The sequence below is a fragment of the Uloborus diversus genome, chromosome 2 (genome assembly GCF_026930045.1).
Source record: "Uloborus diversus isolate 005 chromosome 2, Udiv.v.3.1, whole genome shotgun sequence".
NCBI lineage: Eukaryota > Metazoa > Arthropoda > Arachnida > Araneae > Uloboridae > Uloborus > Uloborus diversus.
Window position 1 is genome coordinate 171,188,384 of NC_072732.1, and position 16,206 is coordinate 171,204,589.

Here is a 16,206-nt window from a genome sequence, read left to right on the forward strand (position 1 = left end):
CTAGCGCAGCCAGAATTAACTTTCAGGGACATGGGATTAACGATCCTTACATGTACAGCAGGGCTGTCTAACTCGTGACCCGCGGGTCGCATCGATGTTGACATACATCGAATTTGACAGTCCTGACTTTGTAAAGAAGGCGGATCGGCCTCACTTTTCCCATTAAAATGTAAGCAAACTGTTTTATAATTCTTCTGTTTCATTGTTTGATAATTAATAATTAATTCCCATTAATTGTTATTGTATAAGAGGTAAGAGGTTATTGTTCAACTTTTTCTAACTGCGGCCCGCCAGGTGATCACACTGTCAAAAATGAAACTCTCAATTTTGACGATTCGGCAATCCTCGAGCACTATTTCGTTATTTTCTACGATCCTTTCGTCACCGAATCACGTGATATTTGACAAAACCAGAAATCTCAAATTTTTCACGAAATTATTTCGTCCCGATTTCGTCACATTGCAGTCAGTGCATTCTGGGAGTTTTCGTTTCAGTCTTGTACTTGCTCGTTAAATTATTTTACGGCAGTAAATACTACTAAAAGATTCATAAAAAAAGTTAGTATTTATTAAAATTTATATGTGCAATGTGCCTTCTTTTATGTACTGTTACATTTTTGTTTAGTGTTGTGTTTATTGTTGTATTTAAAACACATTAAAATTCAAAACGACCTGTTCGATTTGGTTTGGCATTCTGTATAAACTAACTTTGAGTCACCTCCACGTTAGGCTTAACTACCGTTATTATTTATTTGCAAATGAAAATGTGTGTTTGTTGACATTTGTTTCCGAAAACGTACTTCCTTTATTTCCTTTAGACAATTGACAAAGATGACCAAAGAATTTTTACGAATTTAAACTTACCTAAAAAATTCCACCGTAGCTACAGCAACGCAGATAATAAATACAGCACCTTGATAAATAGCATAGAACTTTGAAGCTTTTAATTTAAACGTTGAATATGTTACATGGTTATGTGTTTTCATTCTTCATGTATTTTACTAATATAATTCTGGTGAACGAAGTATTTTTGTTTAATAATTCGAAATTTTTTTACCCTGTATTTTTATCTTCTTAAACAAATATATCGCCCCCTCTCTAAGTATTGGTATTTTTTTCTTCTCCTACTCTACATGTAATATTTTATTCAATACAATAATTTATACAGTAGCTCTCTCCCAAAACTGTACGTAACACTTATCATTTTCAATGAAATATTGCTCTACCCATTAGGTAAGATTAATAATTTGGAATGGGTAAACAATAGATCTTCTATAGTTAATTCTTAACAAAACTACATGAAATATTTTAATAGCAAAATAAAATATGATTTTGAAGAAATTAATAATCAAAGAGTATTAAGAACTTTAATCTCACAAAAGTGTTCATAAAAAATATTTTTTAATAATTGCTTAGCAACCTTTTGAACAAACCCATAAAAATCGAGGAAAAAAAAGCGCTTAATGCAATAAAAAATAAATGCAAACTGGCTATCAGCTTATGGTTCGGAAATAATACCCCTTTCCCCCTTTTTTTTTTGTTATGCTCGTTGACCGGACTTATTAAAGTCGCACCCCATGTTGTTTATGTAATGTCATTCCGTTCTGCAGCTGTCTCCTGTTTATGTTGTATCAATACTTCATTATTTGTTGAGTCTGTTTCTTTCTTTTTTTCTTTTGAATGGTTTTACTTGCAAAATAAAACATGAAGTAAGGTAAGTATTAATTTAATACAAAGCATTTTAAGTTACACAGAAAATATTAATTTACATAAAGAACTATATCTTTGTGCTTTGCAGCTAAATATTTTCAATATTTTTTCAATTTTTCCCAAATTTAAAATAAGTTATTGAAGGTAACCTTGATTTTTAAAAAAAGGTAAGTTAGCAGCATGTTTGAAAATAATAACAATTATAAAACGTTCTTTGTTGTTTATTTTCACATTTAGTACGCTAAATTTTATGTTAATTTATGTTACCTGATTTGTGATAATTATGAATTTTTTCATTATACATAGTTTCTACAGCTGAGATAAATGCAGCATTAATTTTATTGCCATATTTGCTGCCTCAAGGAATCATCAGCAAAAAAAGGGAATTCCCTTCAGAAGCATTTCATAGATGAACTACTAGTAAGTCCAAATGTAAGTTAGAGTAATGGTTTTTGCTGTAGACAAAGTAAAATGTCTATGTAAAATTTCAATTGAAAAATTGAAAGGAAAATAAAAAGTATATGATAAAAACTAGCAAACTTTGCTCGATAGTCGCTATTTTCATTACATACCTTTGAATCTCTTACTTGCAATTCTGTCTTAGCGTTGGCCATGGTTGCATTAATGTTTATGGAGCTATCTTAGGAAATCAGTAAGGTTCTAATCAATTATGTTATATAAAGGTACCTAATTTCCCTTGAAGTTCCAGACAGGTAAGTATGAAGTATGTACCAAAGTACTTCAAAGTATGAAGTATGTACTGCATTCAATAATACACTTCCTGTATTAAACATAAATTTTGCCAAACAAGCATTCTACTTAGAAGCAAAATTAATAAGACAAATAATCGATTGAAAAAAGAAAACGGTAAGCTTTTTCTCAAGATTATCTAATTTCATTTTCTATATCTAATTTTCGAACAAAGATATACAAACTTAAAGCTGTCCATTTTATTGCACTATTTCTTTTAAAATTTATGGTATTAGTTTGATAAAAAACCTTTTTTTTTTTTTTTAGAATTTTTTTATGCGATGCAATGAAGAAGTAAATCTCCAGCAATTTTCTCATGAGCAAATATTGATGTAACTCTGCATAAAAGTAACCTATGTCTAATTCTTCCAGAACCCAATGTCTGCCGAGGAAGTAGCACTTCTATATTCCCAGTAGGGCTGGACGATGTAAGAATTTTTACATCGTGATGCATCGCCAAACTTACATTGCGAGTAGTTGAAGTAGTTTGAATTATTCTTCCCGCTATAGGCGGCGAACCCCCGATTAGGGGAGTTTTCCTTGCAAAAATCCAAGCTGTTGTCAGAATTTTCCCAAATTTGGCACGAAAAATACCCTATAGGAATTCACAAACATCAAAGGATAAATGTACCAAACTTGGAGTAGATCCGACAAAAACCCACGCGAGGGATTCCCCATGCATAGCGGGACTAAAACAGGGGAATTCTCGAGCATCAAAGGAATTCTGTGCCAAATTGTTAAAAGATCTTATAAAAACTGGTTTTTGAGAAGAAAAAAAAATAGACCCTAATAGCTGGACGAAAGCTACCCAATGAGAATTCCTGAGCATCAAAGAAGTTCTGTGCCAAATTCAGAAAAGATCCCCCCAAAACTTGCTTTTTATAAGAAGAACCCCAATGGGGATTGCCCCCCCCCCCCCCATAGAGGAAAGAAATCTACCCTGCTTGAATTCCCGAGCATCAACAGACCTCTGTATAAAATTTGGAAAAGAATCAACAAAAACGTGGTTTTTATAAGGAGCACCCCATGGAGGCCCCCCCCCCCATAGAGGGACGATAACTACCATTTGAATTCCCGAGCATCAAACGACCTCTGGGCCAAATTTAGGAAAAATCCGACAAAAAAATTGGTTTTTATAAGGAAAACCCTCATGGGCGTTGCCCCCCCCCCATAGAGGCACTAAAACTATCCTGCGTGAATTCCCTTGCATCAAAGGACCTCTGTGCCAAATTTGGAAAAGATCCCACAAAAAAACCTTGTTTTTATAAGAATAACCCCAATAGGGGGTTGCCCCCCCCCCCCATAGAAGAACGAAAATTATCCTGCTTGAGTTCCCGAGCATTAAAAGACCTCTGTGTAAAATTTGGAAAAGATTCGACAAAAACGTGGTTTTTATAAAAAGCACCCCCATGGGGTTCCCTTCCCCCCCTCCCCCAATAGAGGGACCCTTTGAATTCCCGGGCATCAAACGACCTCTGTGCCAAATTTAGAAGAAATCCGACAGAAACTTGGGTTTTGTAAGGAGAACCTTCATGGGCGTTGCCCCCCCCCCCCTGGAGGGACTAAAACCATTGTGTGTGCATTCACGAGCATCAAAGGACCTCTGTGCCAAATTTGGAAAAAATCCGACAAAAACTTGACTTTTATAAGGAGAACCCCCCCATGAGGGTTGTCCCCCCCCCCCCCCCACCTCCATAGCGGGACGAAAACTGCTCAATGAGTATTTCTGAGCATCAAGAATGAACCTCTGAGCCAAATTTGGAAAAGATCCGGCAAAAAATTGATTTTTTTGCAGGAAAACCCCCCTTATGGGGGTTTAGTTAGATACCATGGGGAGTTTATGGGGCCGGAATAACATGCGGGTTTCCGTTCTTTTTCTTTCTTTTTTTTTTTTTTTTTTGTTTTGATTAAAAAAAAAAAAAGCTTGGATGTCAGCAAACTTGTGGAGCACACCCATCTATCGGTTTAGAAGTTTTTATTCTAAACCGGTGTAATGATGTAGGGTGTACTGTACATCGGTATTTTACGATGTATCGATGCGTCGTAAAGCCCTAATTCGAAGATATCATTTCGCATTGTTCTTTAACTTGAATTTGCAGTAATTATTTTACATTTTAAAGAACTTGTCTACTTGTATTTTTACATTAATAAAAAAAAAATTTTAACATCTTTTATGTGCCTCTTTTTTCAACAAATACTTGCCTTTTGCTTTAGGCGGAGGGAGGGGGTGCAGGCCAGTCATTTCGATTTTTTTTCCAATTGTGGAAAAAGGTGTATACTCTTCAAAAATTTTATAGAAAACCAACTAAAACCACGGCTTTTCGTACGTAAAGACATAAATGTTCAAAAAACAACAGGGGGGGAGGTCAACCCCCATGAATGACCCCCCCCCCTGTAAATGACGGGCCTGTGAGTGTGACTATACACATCAAAGTGGGAAATTATGGTGGTAAGATTCTGAAGTAAAGATTTGACTAAATCTTATAAAATACAGTCGAACCTCGTTAAAACGAACTTTAATGGATCATTAAAATCGATTTTTCTTAACAGAATTCGTCTTATCCGAAAAACAATAAACAATGGGACAGGGATTACAAAAAAATCCGTTTTAGAAGTAATGCTTTTTAAGCGTGTTCGAATTAACAAGGTTCTCGTCTGCATTCTCAAAAAAGAAAAAAGAAAGAAAGAAAGAAAGGAAACTAATCGGCTCAAAAAAAAAAAAAGAAAGAAAGAAATACAAATAAAAATAAAAGAAATAAACTCAAAAAATTACGAAATTAACATGCTGAAATATGACGAAATTAATTTGACGAAACTAATACTCTCAAAACTACGAAAGTGATGGTCGATTTGACGAAACTAGTATGAAGAAATATTTCGTTACATTTGACGAAATTCGCATCTTCAAACCAGAGACGAAAGCAGTTTCCTCGATTTGACGAAATGTCCACTCGGAGCATATCCCTGAAAGCGATTTCGTCGGAAACGAAGAAAATTTCGTCGAATTTGAAAGTTCATTTCTGAGAGTGCAGTGATCGGAATTCCGGCCCGTGGGCTTTTTGCAGTTGGACAGCCCTGATATACAGTACAACCACGTTTATTCGGACTAAATGAGAACAAGGCAATCCGATTAAACGAAAATCCGGGTAATAAGCAAACATTCTTAAATGAGCAGACTTTTACTACAACAAAGTTCTGCTGCAGTGGTTTCGGACTAACGCTTCAAAGTATGCCATATTGTTTGTTAAATTAGTATCATACGTTCTAATGCATTAGTTGTGTTTAATCAAAACAAAAAACGAATATTTGTCATATTTAATAGTTTCTTTCTTACAATCATAATTTTAAAAGATTATTTAAGTAAATATATTTTCTTAAAACTACAAATTTGATTCGGATAAACTGGGGTCGGGAAAACGAGGTTCTATTGTATATAAAATACTATAATTGAATTGGTAATATTACTTAAAGCCTAATCTTCTTGGTGTGCCCTCCCCCCTCGCTACTCCCCTCATTGTCACCATTAAACAGAAAGTATTTAACACAATGTTGTGTTTTCCTATCAATGAAGCTAAGAATGAAAAATATTGAAGCCAAAACCCCTCCTTTTATGAAATTCTGGACACGGGTCTGCCCCAGTAACACACATCGACAATTTTGATGATACCCAGTAACAGTTAGGACGAGGAAAGGATGAGTAATGGACAGAATTCCCCTTTTCTCTTCAAAATGTGCAAAAGTTCTTTATTTTTAGGTCTAACACCTTATTAAATTCAAATGAACATGAAACACCGGTAGACCTCTTGGTGGCTGTTCATGACCATCCACCACTGCCTTGTAAGTACCTACTGGCTCGTAAAATTCACTCTGATAGCACTAGATGGTTGCACCGTATTGATGGGTGGCAGCAACATCAGTTTTTCCCGCCTAAAATTCTTATTATTTAATCCAAACTTATATGACTGTCTGTTACTGGACCCTTGTCTGTTGCTGGTGCCGTTACCCTAACTTGTGTTTAATACGTGGCGTGTTTTTAAAGTAAGTTCCATTTTGAAATAAAAAAAGAACGAGCACAGGTATAGCAAAGGAATTTATTGCACAAAAATCTACCACTCTTACGCTATTTTTCTACATTCCTCCCGTGATTTTCCGAGCATTTGTCATAGCGTGGTACAGGTTTTTGTATACCTATTCGTACAAAGTTGCCGCCTGTGTAGTCATCCTTGGGATAACATGTCCTCTGAGCGCATTATTGCTGTTGTGCCACAGACCACCTAGGAAAGACTTCAGATGCCGAAACAAATGAAAGATGCTGCGAGCAAGGTGGGGGTAGACCAGAGGATGTTCAAAAACGTCCCACTCAAAGCCCTGTAAGAGTCTCATGGTTGACTACACGGGCGGCAACTTTGTAGGAATAGGTATACAAAAACCTGTACCACGCTATGACAAATGCTCGGAAAATCACGGGAGCAATGTCGAAAAATAGCATAAGGGTGATAGATTTTTGTGCAATAAATTTCTTTGCTCTATTTGTACTCGTTCTTTTTTTATTTCAAAACGGAACTTACTTTTAAAACACGCCTCGTATTTTATGCCTAAAATTTTTGCCTTGTCCAAGCAAAGTCAATAATAAAAAAAATAATGGTAATATATGAGAATTATTACAAATACCTTAATTTTAAATCAAGTAATCAAGAGGGAGTGTTTCATGGATATGTTTTACAAAACATTGAAAATCAAAATTATTTGATTAGTTTTGTAACAACTTTTAAAGTTCCATTCGAGTACACAAAAATTTAAAAAAATGAAAACTATTTAGAGAAAAAAGGAAATATTTTAAGACTAGGTGACGCGAAAAAATAATTGAAAAACAAATTGATTAATTAAAAAAATAATAATTGGCCCAGTGCTACCCTTTCCTGTCAAGATTATGAAAAAAAAATCATGCTCCTTAGTTTGCGAAAATGAAAAAAAAAAAAAAAAGAAAAGGTGGAAATATTACACAGCTAATTGCATCATCCAGTAATTATAAAAATACTCTTTGGAAGTTATTTTTGAAGTTGTTGAAATTGCTCTTCTTACATTGTAATACTATATGTCATAATCGAGTTTCGCATCGAAGAGAGCCCAGGTGTCTCTATCTGGTGGGAAACTGGACATTAAAATTGTCTGTCCCTCTGATATTCGCGCCTTAATGGTGGCACATGAATGACAGGATGCGTATCCGGGGGTCGCACTATGTCTGCAGGACGGTAAATAGTATAATGTTAAGAAGTACAAAGATGGAGTTTTTGAACATGTAGAAATTTTATTTGTATAAATCAATGCTGGACTACTTTTATTAGAATGAATTATTTGGCATCTCACTTCCGCCGTAGCCCTTATGGTTCCAAAACTGAACTCCAAAAATGCCATTCTTCTGATTCAGAGTAATAATCAATTTCAAATGTATTTAATAATTTGCAATTTTTAATTTGGAATAACTACACAATCTTTTTTTTTGTTTGTTTGTTTGTTTTACTTTTATTTTTATTTTTTTTTTTTTTATTTATTTATTTTTTTTTATCACCAATTGCAATAAAAGTATTGAAATATGAACTAGACAACACAAAATAGAGATATTGCAGCTCAAATTTAGCCTGAATGACTCTATTCAAGTTTAATTCAAATACAAATTTAAAAATTTAATTTGAATATTTCTATTTGAATACTAATTTAGGACCGCGAGAGCATATTTTTTTCTATGCTATTAAGGCATCAAAATCTTAATGTTAGCAAATTTCAATAACTAAACTCAGTGCTAACTAATCTAAAATTTAACTAAACTCAGTGGTGCAACAGCCTATAGGGGTTAAGGCCTACTGTGCCCATTTCAACCTTCGTGACCAAGGGCTGGCTCTGGGGATTTGGGGACAGATGTTCCGGTTATGTGATCAGCCGAAAGCAAATCCCCCACTGTTTAGCTCCCAAGCACGCTTGGTACTCATTTTATCGATCCATGGATGGCTGACTCAGCCATCATGCTCGGCCTGGGAGTGGAACCCAAGTGTGAGGTGCGAAGCGTTATCACTAAGCCACTGCGCTTCAAATAATAATAATAAGTAATTGTTTAAACCCTAATTCTTTTTGAATACATTTCAAATTGCTACTATACTCTACCGCAAAGCTTGTGGTCCTAACCTGAATTCATGCTTAACGCAAATTGTAATTTTTTTGACTCTCACCATTCATTCTTGCCAATCCAAATAATGTACGTTCTTAAACCAAAAACAGGATACATTTCTTTGTTTTAACTGAAAGAGAAAAGAACGTTTTCCCTTCAAAAAAAAAAAAACTTTTATTTTTCATTGAATTTGTTGTTTTGGAATATCAGTAAATGGTGAACGATAACCAAAAACAAAAAAAAAATTTTTTAAACTGAAAAAGAAATTTTATACTATAAATAACAGTATTACGAAAAACCTATAACAATTGACAAAATGACAAATGTAAAAATAGCAAAAATAATCTCCATTTTAAATTAGTATAACCTAATGACAACCATCTGCAAATAGGTAAGAGAATCTTATGTATTTTTAAGTTTCATTCATATTCTGCAGTAGAACTCCAACTGGGGCCGATCCCCATTCGGATAATCGAAAACTGGGATAGTTGGATTGTGTCCTAAAGTGGGTTTATTTTTTAATTTATTATTGAATGGCTGTTGAAAATGGGAGAAAAAAAGATATTTTTAAAGAAAAGGCTTTTAATTAATCAAATGAAAAACAACACTTTTACTTGTTACGCGTACTTACAAGTACTGTATGCAGGGTCATCCGAAGGGCTGACGACGTCCGGGGCGAAAATTTCCTGGCACCCCCCCCCCCCCCCATCACACAGAAAAATCACGTTAGTTATAATATCAATGCATATTACATACTTGAATTTTTTTATATATCTTGAATTTTTTATATATTAATGAACAGAATAATCAGAGGGCTCTGCATAATACTAATTAAAACACAAGCAATGAATCCGTTTCTAATATTTGTAAAACATTAATGCCCCAGAAACTTTTCGAAAAATGGAAATCTTAAAAATCCAAATATTTATCTAGTTAAGTATTATCCCACTAGGTAAAAATAAACAATTAAAACTGAATTGGTTATTCATAGTGATTAAACTAAGAACGCGAATAAATAATTTGCTGATTATCAATAGAAAAAGTATTTATCGAAATAAATTACATCAAAATTAAAATTCAATCTGGACTCATAAAATGATTCTTTTCAAGAGTTTTTTAGTTTTTTACCTGTACCAACTTTATACCAGCTTTCACATATGTTATAAACAAAGATGTTATTCTTTGGTATCAAATGTTTGTAAGTTTTAGGGAGAAGCCCACAAATGCTCAACAACATCGAAAATCGCTAAGAATTGCATTTTTGGAGCTCTAATTTCGAAAAATCACTGGCCTTAATATTACAAAATATGGCCTTACAAATTGCGTTTTAAGACTGAGTTTAAGAAAATATTCGTGCAGGGGTCCCCGTGCCGCCTTTCTTTAATATCACAAGCAATGGGTTTTTTAAACGATACTTACAAAAAAGTATAAGTTGAATAGCCCCTGAATGTAAAACATTGCTTAAATTTTTGAACCATAATTTCGAACGATTTTCCTGGGAAATGCTCCACATCCTCCTATCCATAAAATCTTCAAAGTGTGTCTAAAGTTGCGTTTTTGAAACTTCAAATTCGAAAACTTGCAGGGGGAGAAGGAATTGATTTCAATCTATTTAAAACAAAATGATCGGAAACAGTCTCTGAGCTTCCTCCCTTACCCTAATGTCAATAAACTTGGCCTATGATCGCGCTATATAGGCTAAAATTCCGTTTTAAAACTAGAAGTTTCAAAGTTTTGACCGGACACCTTTTGACTTTTTTCCTATCCGATCAACAAAAAAAAAAAAAAAAAAAAAATCTGTTTTTTTGTTTTTTCAATGTGCCCCTTAAAACTTTTTCCTGGTTACGTCACTGCACGCAAGGGCAGAATTCAAGCAAATTTGGTGAGAATTAGACAAATTAGAAGTGACTTTTGTTTAATTCTGAACAGTTATATTCTCAGAAATTGTATCTGCTTCAATGATACAAAGGAAAGTAATGTTTTGGAGACTTAGAGAGAGGAATATTTTCGTGCCCTAAGAAAAAAAAGGGAAGTCTTGCAATGATTCTCTATTTTGTGTGTCTATGACTGTGTATCTATGATACACGAAATGAGGGGGCGCCGCAAGGTGGCAATAATTTTATACAATCGGGGCATTTTATACGATAACCTCATTTCGTGTGAATGTCGTCGTGTTCCGTTGAAACGGGCAGCGCCTTGCGACGCCCCCTCATTTCGTGGCGCCCGGGGCGCTTGCCTTGTTAACCCCCCCCCCCGGGACGGCCCGGACTGTATGTTACAAGTGCTGCTAATGTATACATTAGTTTATTGGTACAGTATGTACTCACCGTACTTCAAATAAATAACTGCTTGATGAATGGTCACAGTAAACAGTTTTACAAGTTTCGTGGAGAAAATAACACGTAGACAGAATCATTATTTCACGAATATAGCAATTCTGAAAACATTCGGCTGATTGGAGTACTACTATATTTTCCTAGCTTCGTTTTAACTATTGCAAAAAGTCATTTATGGTTTTACTCCGACGATTGAAGCCTGAACTTCAGTGGGTTTTTTTTGCTCGCGAGTTCTGTAAAACGGGAAAATATTTTTAGTGTTGAGTTGTGTTGAGTTACAGACACTTAGAACCAATAACACTCTAAGAATGGTGTGGTTTCCTTCAGTCAAAAGTACTACTTTTAGTCATTGAAATGGATAGAATGAGTAAAAAAAAAAAAAATAATAATAATAATAACATGGACCTAGAAAATACTTTCATTTTCCCAACAGTTTTTTTTTTAATTAATTTTTTTAAATGTCCGACATTTCAAACAAGGCACGGTTTTGATGACGTCACAAATTATGCACTTTGTGCCGCATCTTTCTACTACGCTAATTGAAATTGCGCTCTACGCTTGCTATCAACTATATCGTTGCCAATACACGTGAGTAAAGATGCGAATTAAATATTTTGTACTGTGAATGGCAACACTGAATGGCATTTCATCATTTGTGATTGCATCGGTAGAAGCCGTAAACAATGAAAGCGATTTAAGTAATTTTTTAAAAATATTAAACGTAAACAAATTTATCAAAAAATGGTCAGATCCTATGTTTTTAAGCATGCTCTTTCAGAAAAAAATACTTTTAAAATTTTGGAAACAACCCCATTTCTAGTCATTTAACCCAAACATAAAGAAGCTCGTCCACGGTTACGTATCAAATTAATAGAGTCACACTGTAATTCAGATTGCTAAATTTTTAGTAAGTTTTTGGAAAATTGCCCAAATAAAAAAGAAACACGTGTATAGTAGTTCTTATGGGCACAAAAACTTTATGTTTATTTGTAACATATATGTTATTTGTAGTTAGCAACATATATTATTTGTAGTTAGCAACATAGGTTATTTGTAATTAGCAACATAGGTTATTTGTAGTTAGCAACATAGGTTATTTGTAGTTAGTAACATATGTTATTTGTAACATATGTTCGAATTTAGATGTTCCACCAACAATTTTTAGGAGGATAGAAAGATCGCCTCACTCACATTCTCCCCATCTCGTAAAAGTGCTGTTATCCATTTTCTTAAAGCGGTGGAACTCAACCTTTTCCCTCCCGCCCCCCCCCCCCCGGTAGCATATATCAAACTAACTCTCGCGAGTCAGAACACATATAAAATTTTAAAATATTTATTTTTTTTTAAATAGCATAGGAAAATATGGAAGGAGAAAGAAAATCAGAAACTAATAATTGTTGCTACCAATTGCTGTGCTTCTTTTATTGTGTGCATCTGTTTTTCCGAAACCAATTTCTGAATATTTGGCTCTGAATTTGAAACATTGTCATTAATCGTAATTTTCCATTTCTAACATGAAACAAAACAGTAACATTAACCACATGGATAAGTTTCACGGGGTGGATTTGACCGCGGGCCGTTGGTTGAGCACCGCTGTCTTAAAACAATCAAGATTGCTTTAAAATTTCATTTTTCCATATTTTTCATTCGCTTTGTGATTGATAGATAGCGAATCACATGATCCACTGCTATTACTTTAAAAAAAAATTTTCAAATCGGGTCTCTCGGGGTTTTTATATGGACTGGGGGAAGATAGATGTATCGTCTGTTTTTCAGCTTTCTTTTTATTTTGGAAACTTCTTTCGTATTGAATATTTTTCGTACTTCTTACAATACATTTGTATATTCCTTTAAACGTTAAATAATGTAATTGTGAATGAGTATTCCGTAAATCATATCTAACTTACAAATTTCCTACACGAAATATATTAGATTGATTTCATTTAGAATATATTTTTCATTTTCATTTTGTCTGCTTTTAAAAAATATATGTTCGTATATATTTGTTTAATACAAAAACTTTTTTTCTAGAAACTTTCGTTTAATAATACAGTTGAACACATTTATTACTTCATAAATAATTTATTTTTTGATAATTGCTTTATGTTGTATGATACAAGTTTTCAAATATTGCGATTCATCAGCGTTATTTTTGTATCATACCTAGTATGAATGACAAATCTCAAAAAAAACACTGAAATTTCTGAAAAAAGTATAACTTTTAGAAACTTAGAATGATCAACTGAAAAACATAAAAATTCAAACAGATCTAAAAAAGAATGTTAATGTTGCAATTATTGATTGTAAAAACAATCATTACTGATTATTAAACTAATTTTATACTCTTATTCATTACTTACGTAGTTCTTCCTTTTTTACTTTTGCTTCCTTTTAATTATATTTTTAGGAGATTTTACTCCTGTGTTCATGCTTTAATTTCATTATTTGTTACCTTTTTTTATTACTTTTTTCATCTTTTGTGGAAAATAGAATTAGAAACGTATTTTCTAGCGTATCATGATATTGCACTGTATACAATCATTAAGTGAAGAACCTTTAATCAGTGGTGTTCTCATAGGGTATTATACTCCATATACGCCGTATACTCTCAAATGTTTTTAGACATATAGCGTATACCCTCAAGCTTCAAAAATTTTCATTTTTTTGACATACTATGTGTATGATTGCATACACATCTTGTGCGTAATGAATTATTGGGAGTATACCCTCACAAAAAATGATGGGAACATCACTGCCTTTAATAGTGCTACAGCTAAAGGTATACATAACAGTTTTCATTTAAAGTAAATTTTTTTATTGGACTTACTCGGTTGCTGCACACAAGCATGAAAAGCAAAGAACCAAACTAATCACGAATTTCCAATCCATTGCAAGGCGATAAAATCCTTGAACCTGGATTTTATTCTTGAAATTCACGACGGCCTACAGGTGACGTTAAGGCCATGGCAACAGTTCCAACTGTTGAGAACACATGCTGTGCTTCGGACACACGAGCGAAAATTAACCAAAAGCAGACGCTATCGTTCTAAGCATCTATATTTCTCGCTGAGTATCGTCGCAAATGTGCTATCTCGTTCTTATTTCATTTCTAGCCTTATAATCAGCGTAATTCTATCCTCAGATCTAAACAGGGTACGCAGTCACCCGTCTGGGTGAATGAATTGAAGAAAATATTGAGCTTTTCATATAGGGTTGAAAGAAGTTATCGAAATTGGAAAAAAATATTCGAGTCTTCTTTGCAATGTTGGAATTCTATATGACGTAACAGCTTCGCAAACAATAACATCCTAATAGACAACACGAAGGTGGTTGTTATGAATTTCAAAAGCCGGTTATGACTTCTGAGGACATTGGGCCCAAACTTTGGTTGGTGCTCTCCTCCCCCCCCCCACCAGGGGCGCCTGGGTGGGAGGTCACAAGTAGTCACTGTGAACTTCCAAAAGTGTCCGCATCTGGCAAATTTTGTGTGAGGACTCAGCAATATTATCACCATTCGGCGAAATTTGGAGTTACATTCGGAAAAATTAACGTCATTTGGTGAAATTTTGAGATTCATTTGGAAAAATTATCGTCATTTGGGAAAAAAACTGAAGTTTCATGCGGCAAATACGGAAAAACTGACCGGGGCGCCCCTGCGCCTCCACCCTCGCTTACACTGTAAAGTGATGTAATAAAACGTTTTTAATAGTTACTAGAGGTGTGACATTTATGAAAAAATGTCGATGTTGAAAATCAGAACATCGATGGTATCGATGCATCGACCCAATAAACATCGATATTTTGAAAAATCAATGTTCTGAAACATCAAACTTTTTAATGTATATTCCTGCATAAACGATGTTTTAATGTTAGAGCTAAATTTTTAGTAATCAGTTTATTAACTAGGACGACTTATAAACTCAAAGATAAGCTAATAATAATAATGAGAATGGGATTGTTTCCTTCTGTGAAAAGTACTACTTTTAGTCACTGAAATAAATAGAATAAGCAAAAAAAAAAAAAAAAAAGCATGGAGCCAGAAAAAAAACTTACATTTTAACATCAATTATTTTTTATTTAATTTTTTAAGGCGTGGTCTTTATGACGTCACAAGTAATGTACTTTGGCGCACTAGCGCGCTGAATGCTTGTGAAAATTAAGAAGCTAATTAAATATTGCGCTCTGCGCTTGCTATCAACCATATCGTTGCCAGTACATGTGAGTAAAGAAACGAATTAAATATTGTGCATTCTGCGCTAATCGCATAGTGAATGGCATTTCATCACTTGTGATGTCATACGCAGAAGGATTAGAAATGAAACTGAATCTGTACACCTATTTAAATAATGGTTAAAAAATATTAAACTTTGTAAAATTATTTTTTAAATGGCCAAATCCTATGTTTTTAAGCATACTCTTTCAGAAAGAAAAGACTTTTGAATTTCGGAAATCAGTTCTTAAATCTCCAAATTGATTAATGCAAAGGGATAAATAACTCATAGATTTAAAATACAAAAAATTGAAACATCAATACAAATTAATTGGAATTGTGAAACATCTTCTAAATAACTGAATAATTAAAAAAAAAACGAAAAGAAAGTTATTTAATAATTGATGCGAATCAACTAGAGAAATTTTCAAAGTTGATAACATGCACTCATAGAAAAAAAAAAGAGTGGAAAAGGGGAAAGGAAACACAAACAATACATAGTAACGTGTTATTCTAGTACACTTCTTCCACGGAAGAATTGTACAAACTATATTAAAAACTGATTATATTCAAAGATTATAAATATTTTTAGCGACTTGAAATGCATACTAAGTACATATTTTAAGTAATATTATAGTTCGTTTTAAACTAACGACTTATTTGGAGCGCAGGACAATTATAAGTTCATATATATTTTAGTTCCAGTGAAATAAATTTCAAAATGAAAAAAAAAAAGGATTATTTCTATAAGTTTGGTTCACACTAAAGAGTATGAAATAAAAATAAAAAAGTACATGATTTCTTGATTATAACATTCAAAAATTGCAATTAATCCACGGATGCCCCCCCCCCTTAGAGCAAGGGCGCACCCCCCTAAATATCGCGAAGAGCCCTCCAAAAGTGAAAAATACCCCTTTAAACACCCCCCCCCCTGAAAAATTCAATTGCACAGTCATGCCCCCCCCCCCCCTTTCCCAAAGTGGGCACTAGGGATGGTTCAAAAATTAATGTAAAAAAAAGTTTCTCTTAGACAACAGG

At 33.8% G+C, this 16,206-nt stretch overlaps 1 protein-coding gene across 2 annotated transcripts in view; it reads right to left on the reverse strand.

Moving 5' to 3' along the window:
* The window catches only part of LOC129216142 (nascent polypeptide-associated complex subunit alpha, muscle-specific form-like), a 125,802-nt gene extending 111,842 nt beyond the window's left edge, over positions 1-13,960 (reverse strand). For both annotated transcript variants that reach the window (XM_054850299.1, XM_054850298.1), the window contains exon 1: positions 13,786-13,960. In XM_054850299.1, coding sequence (XP_054706274.1) covers positions 13,786-13,847 — 62 coding nt within the window. In that variant the 5' untranslated portion in view covers positions 13,848-13,960. The remainder of the gene's footprint in view (positions 1-13,785) is intronic.
* Positions 13,961-16,206: the final 2,246 nt, after the last annotated feature.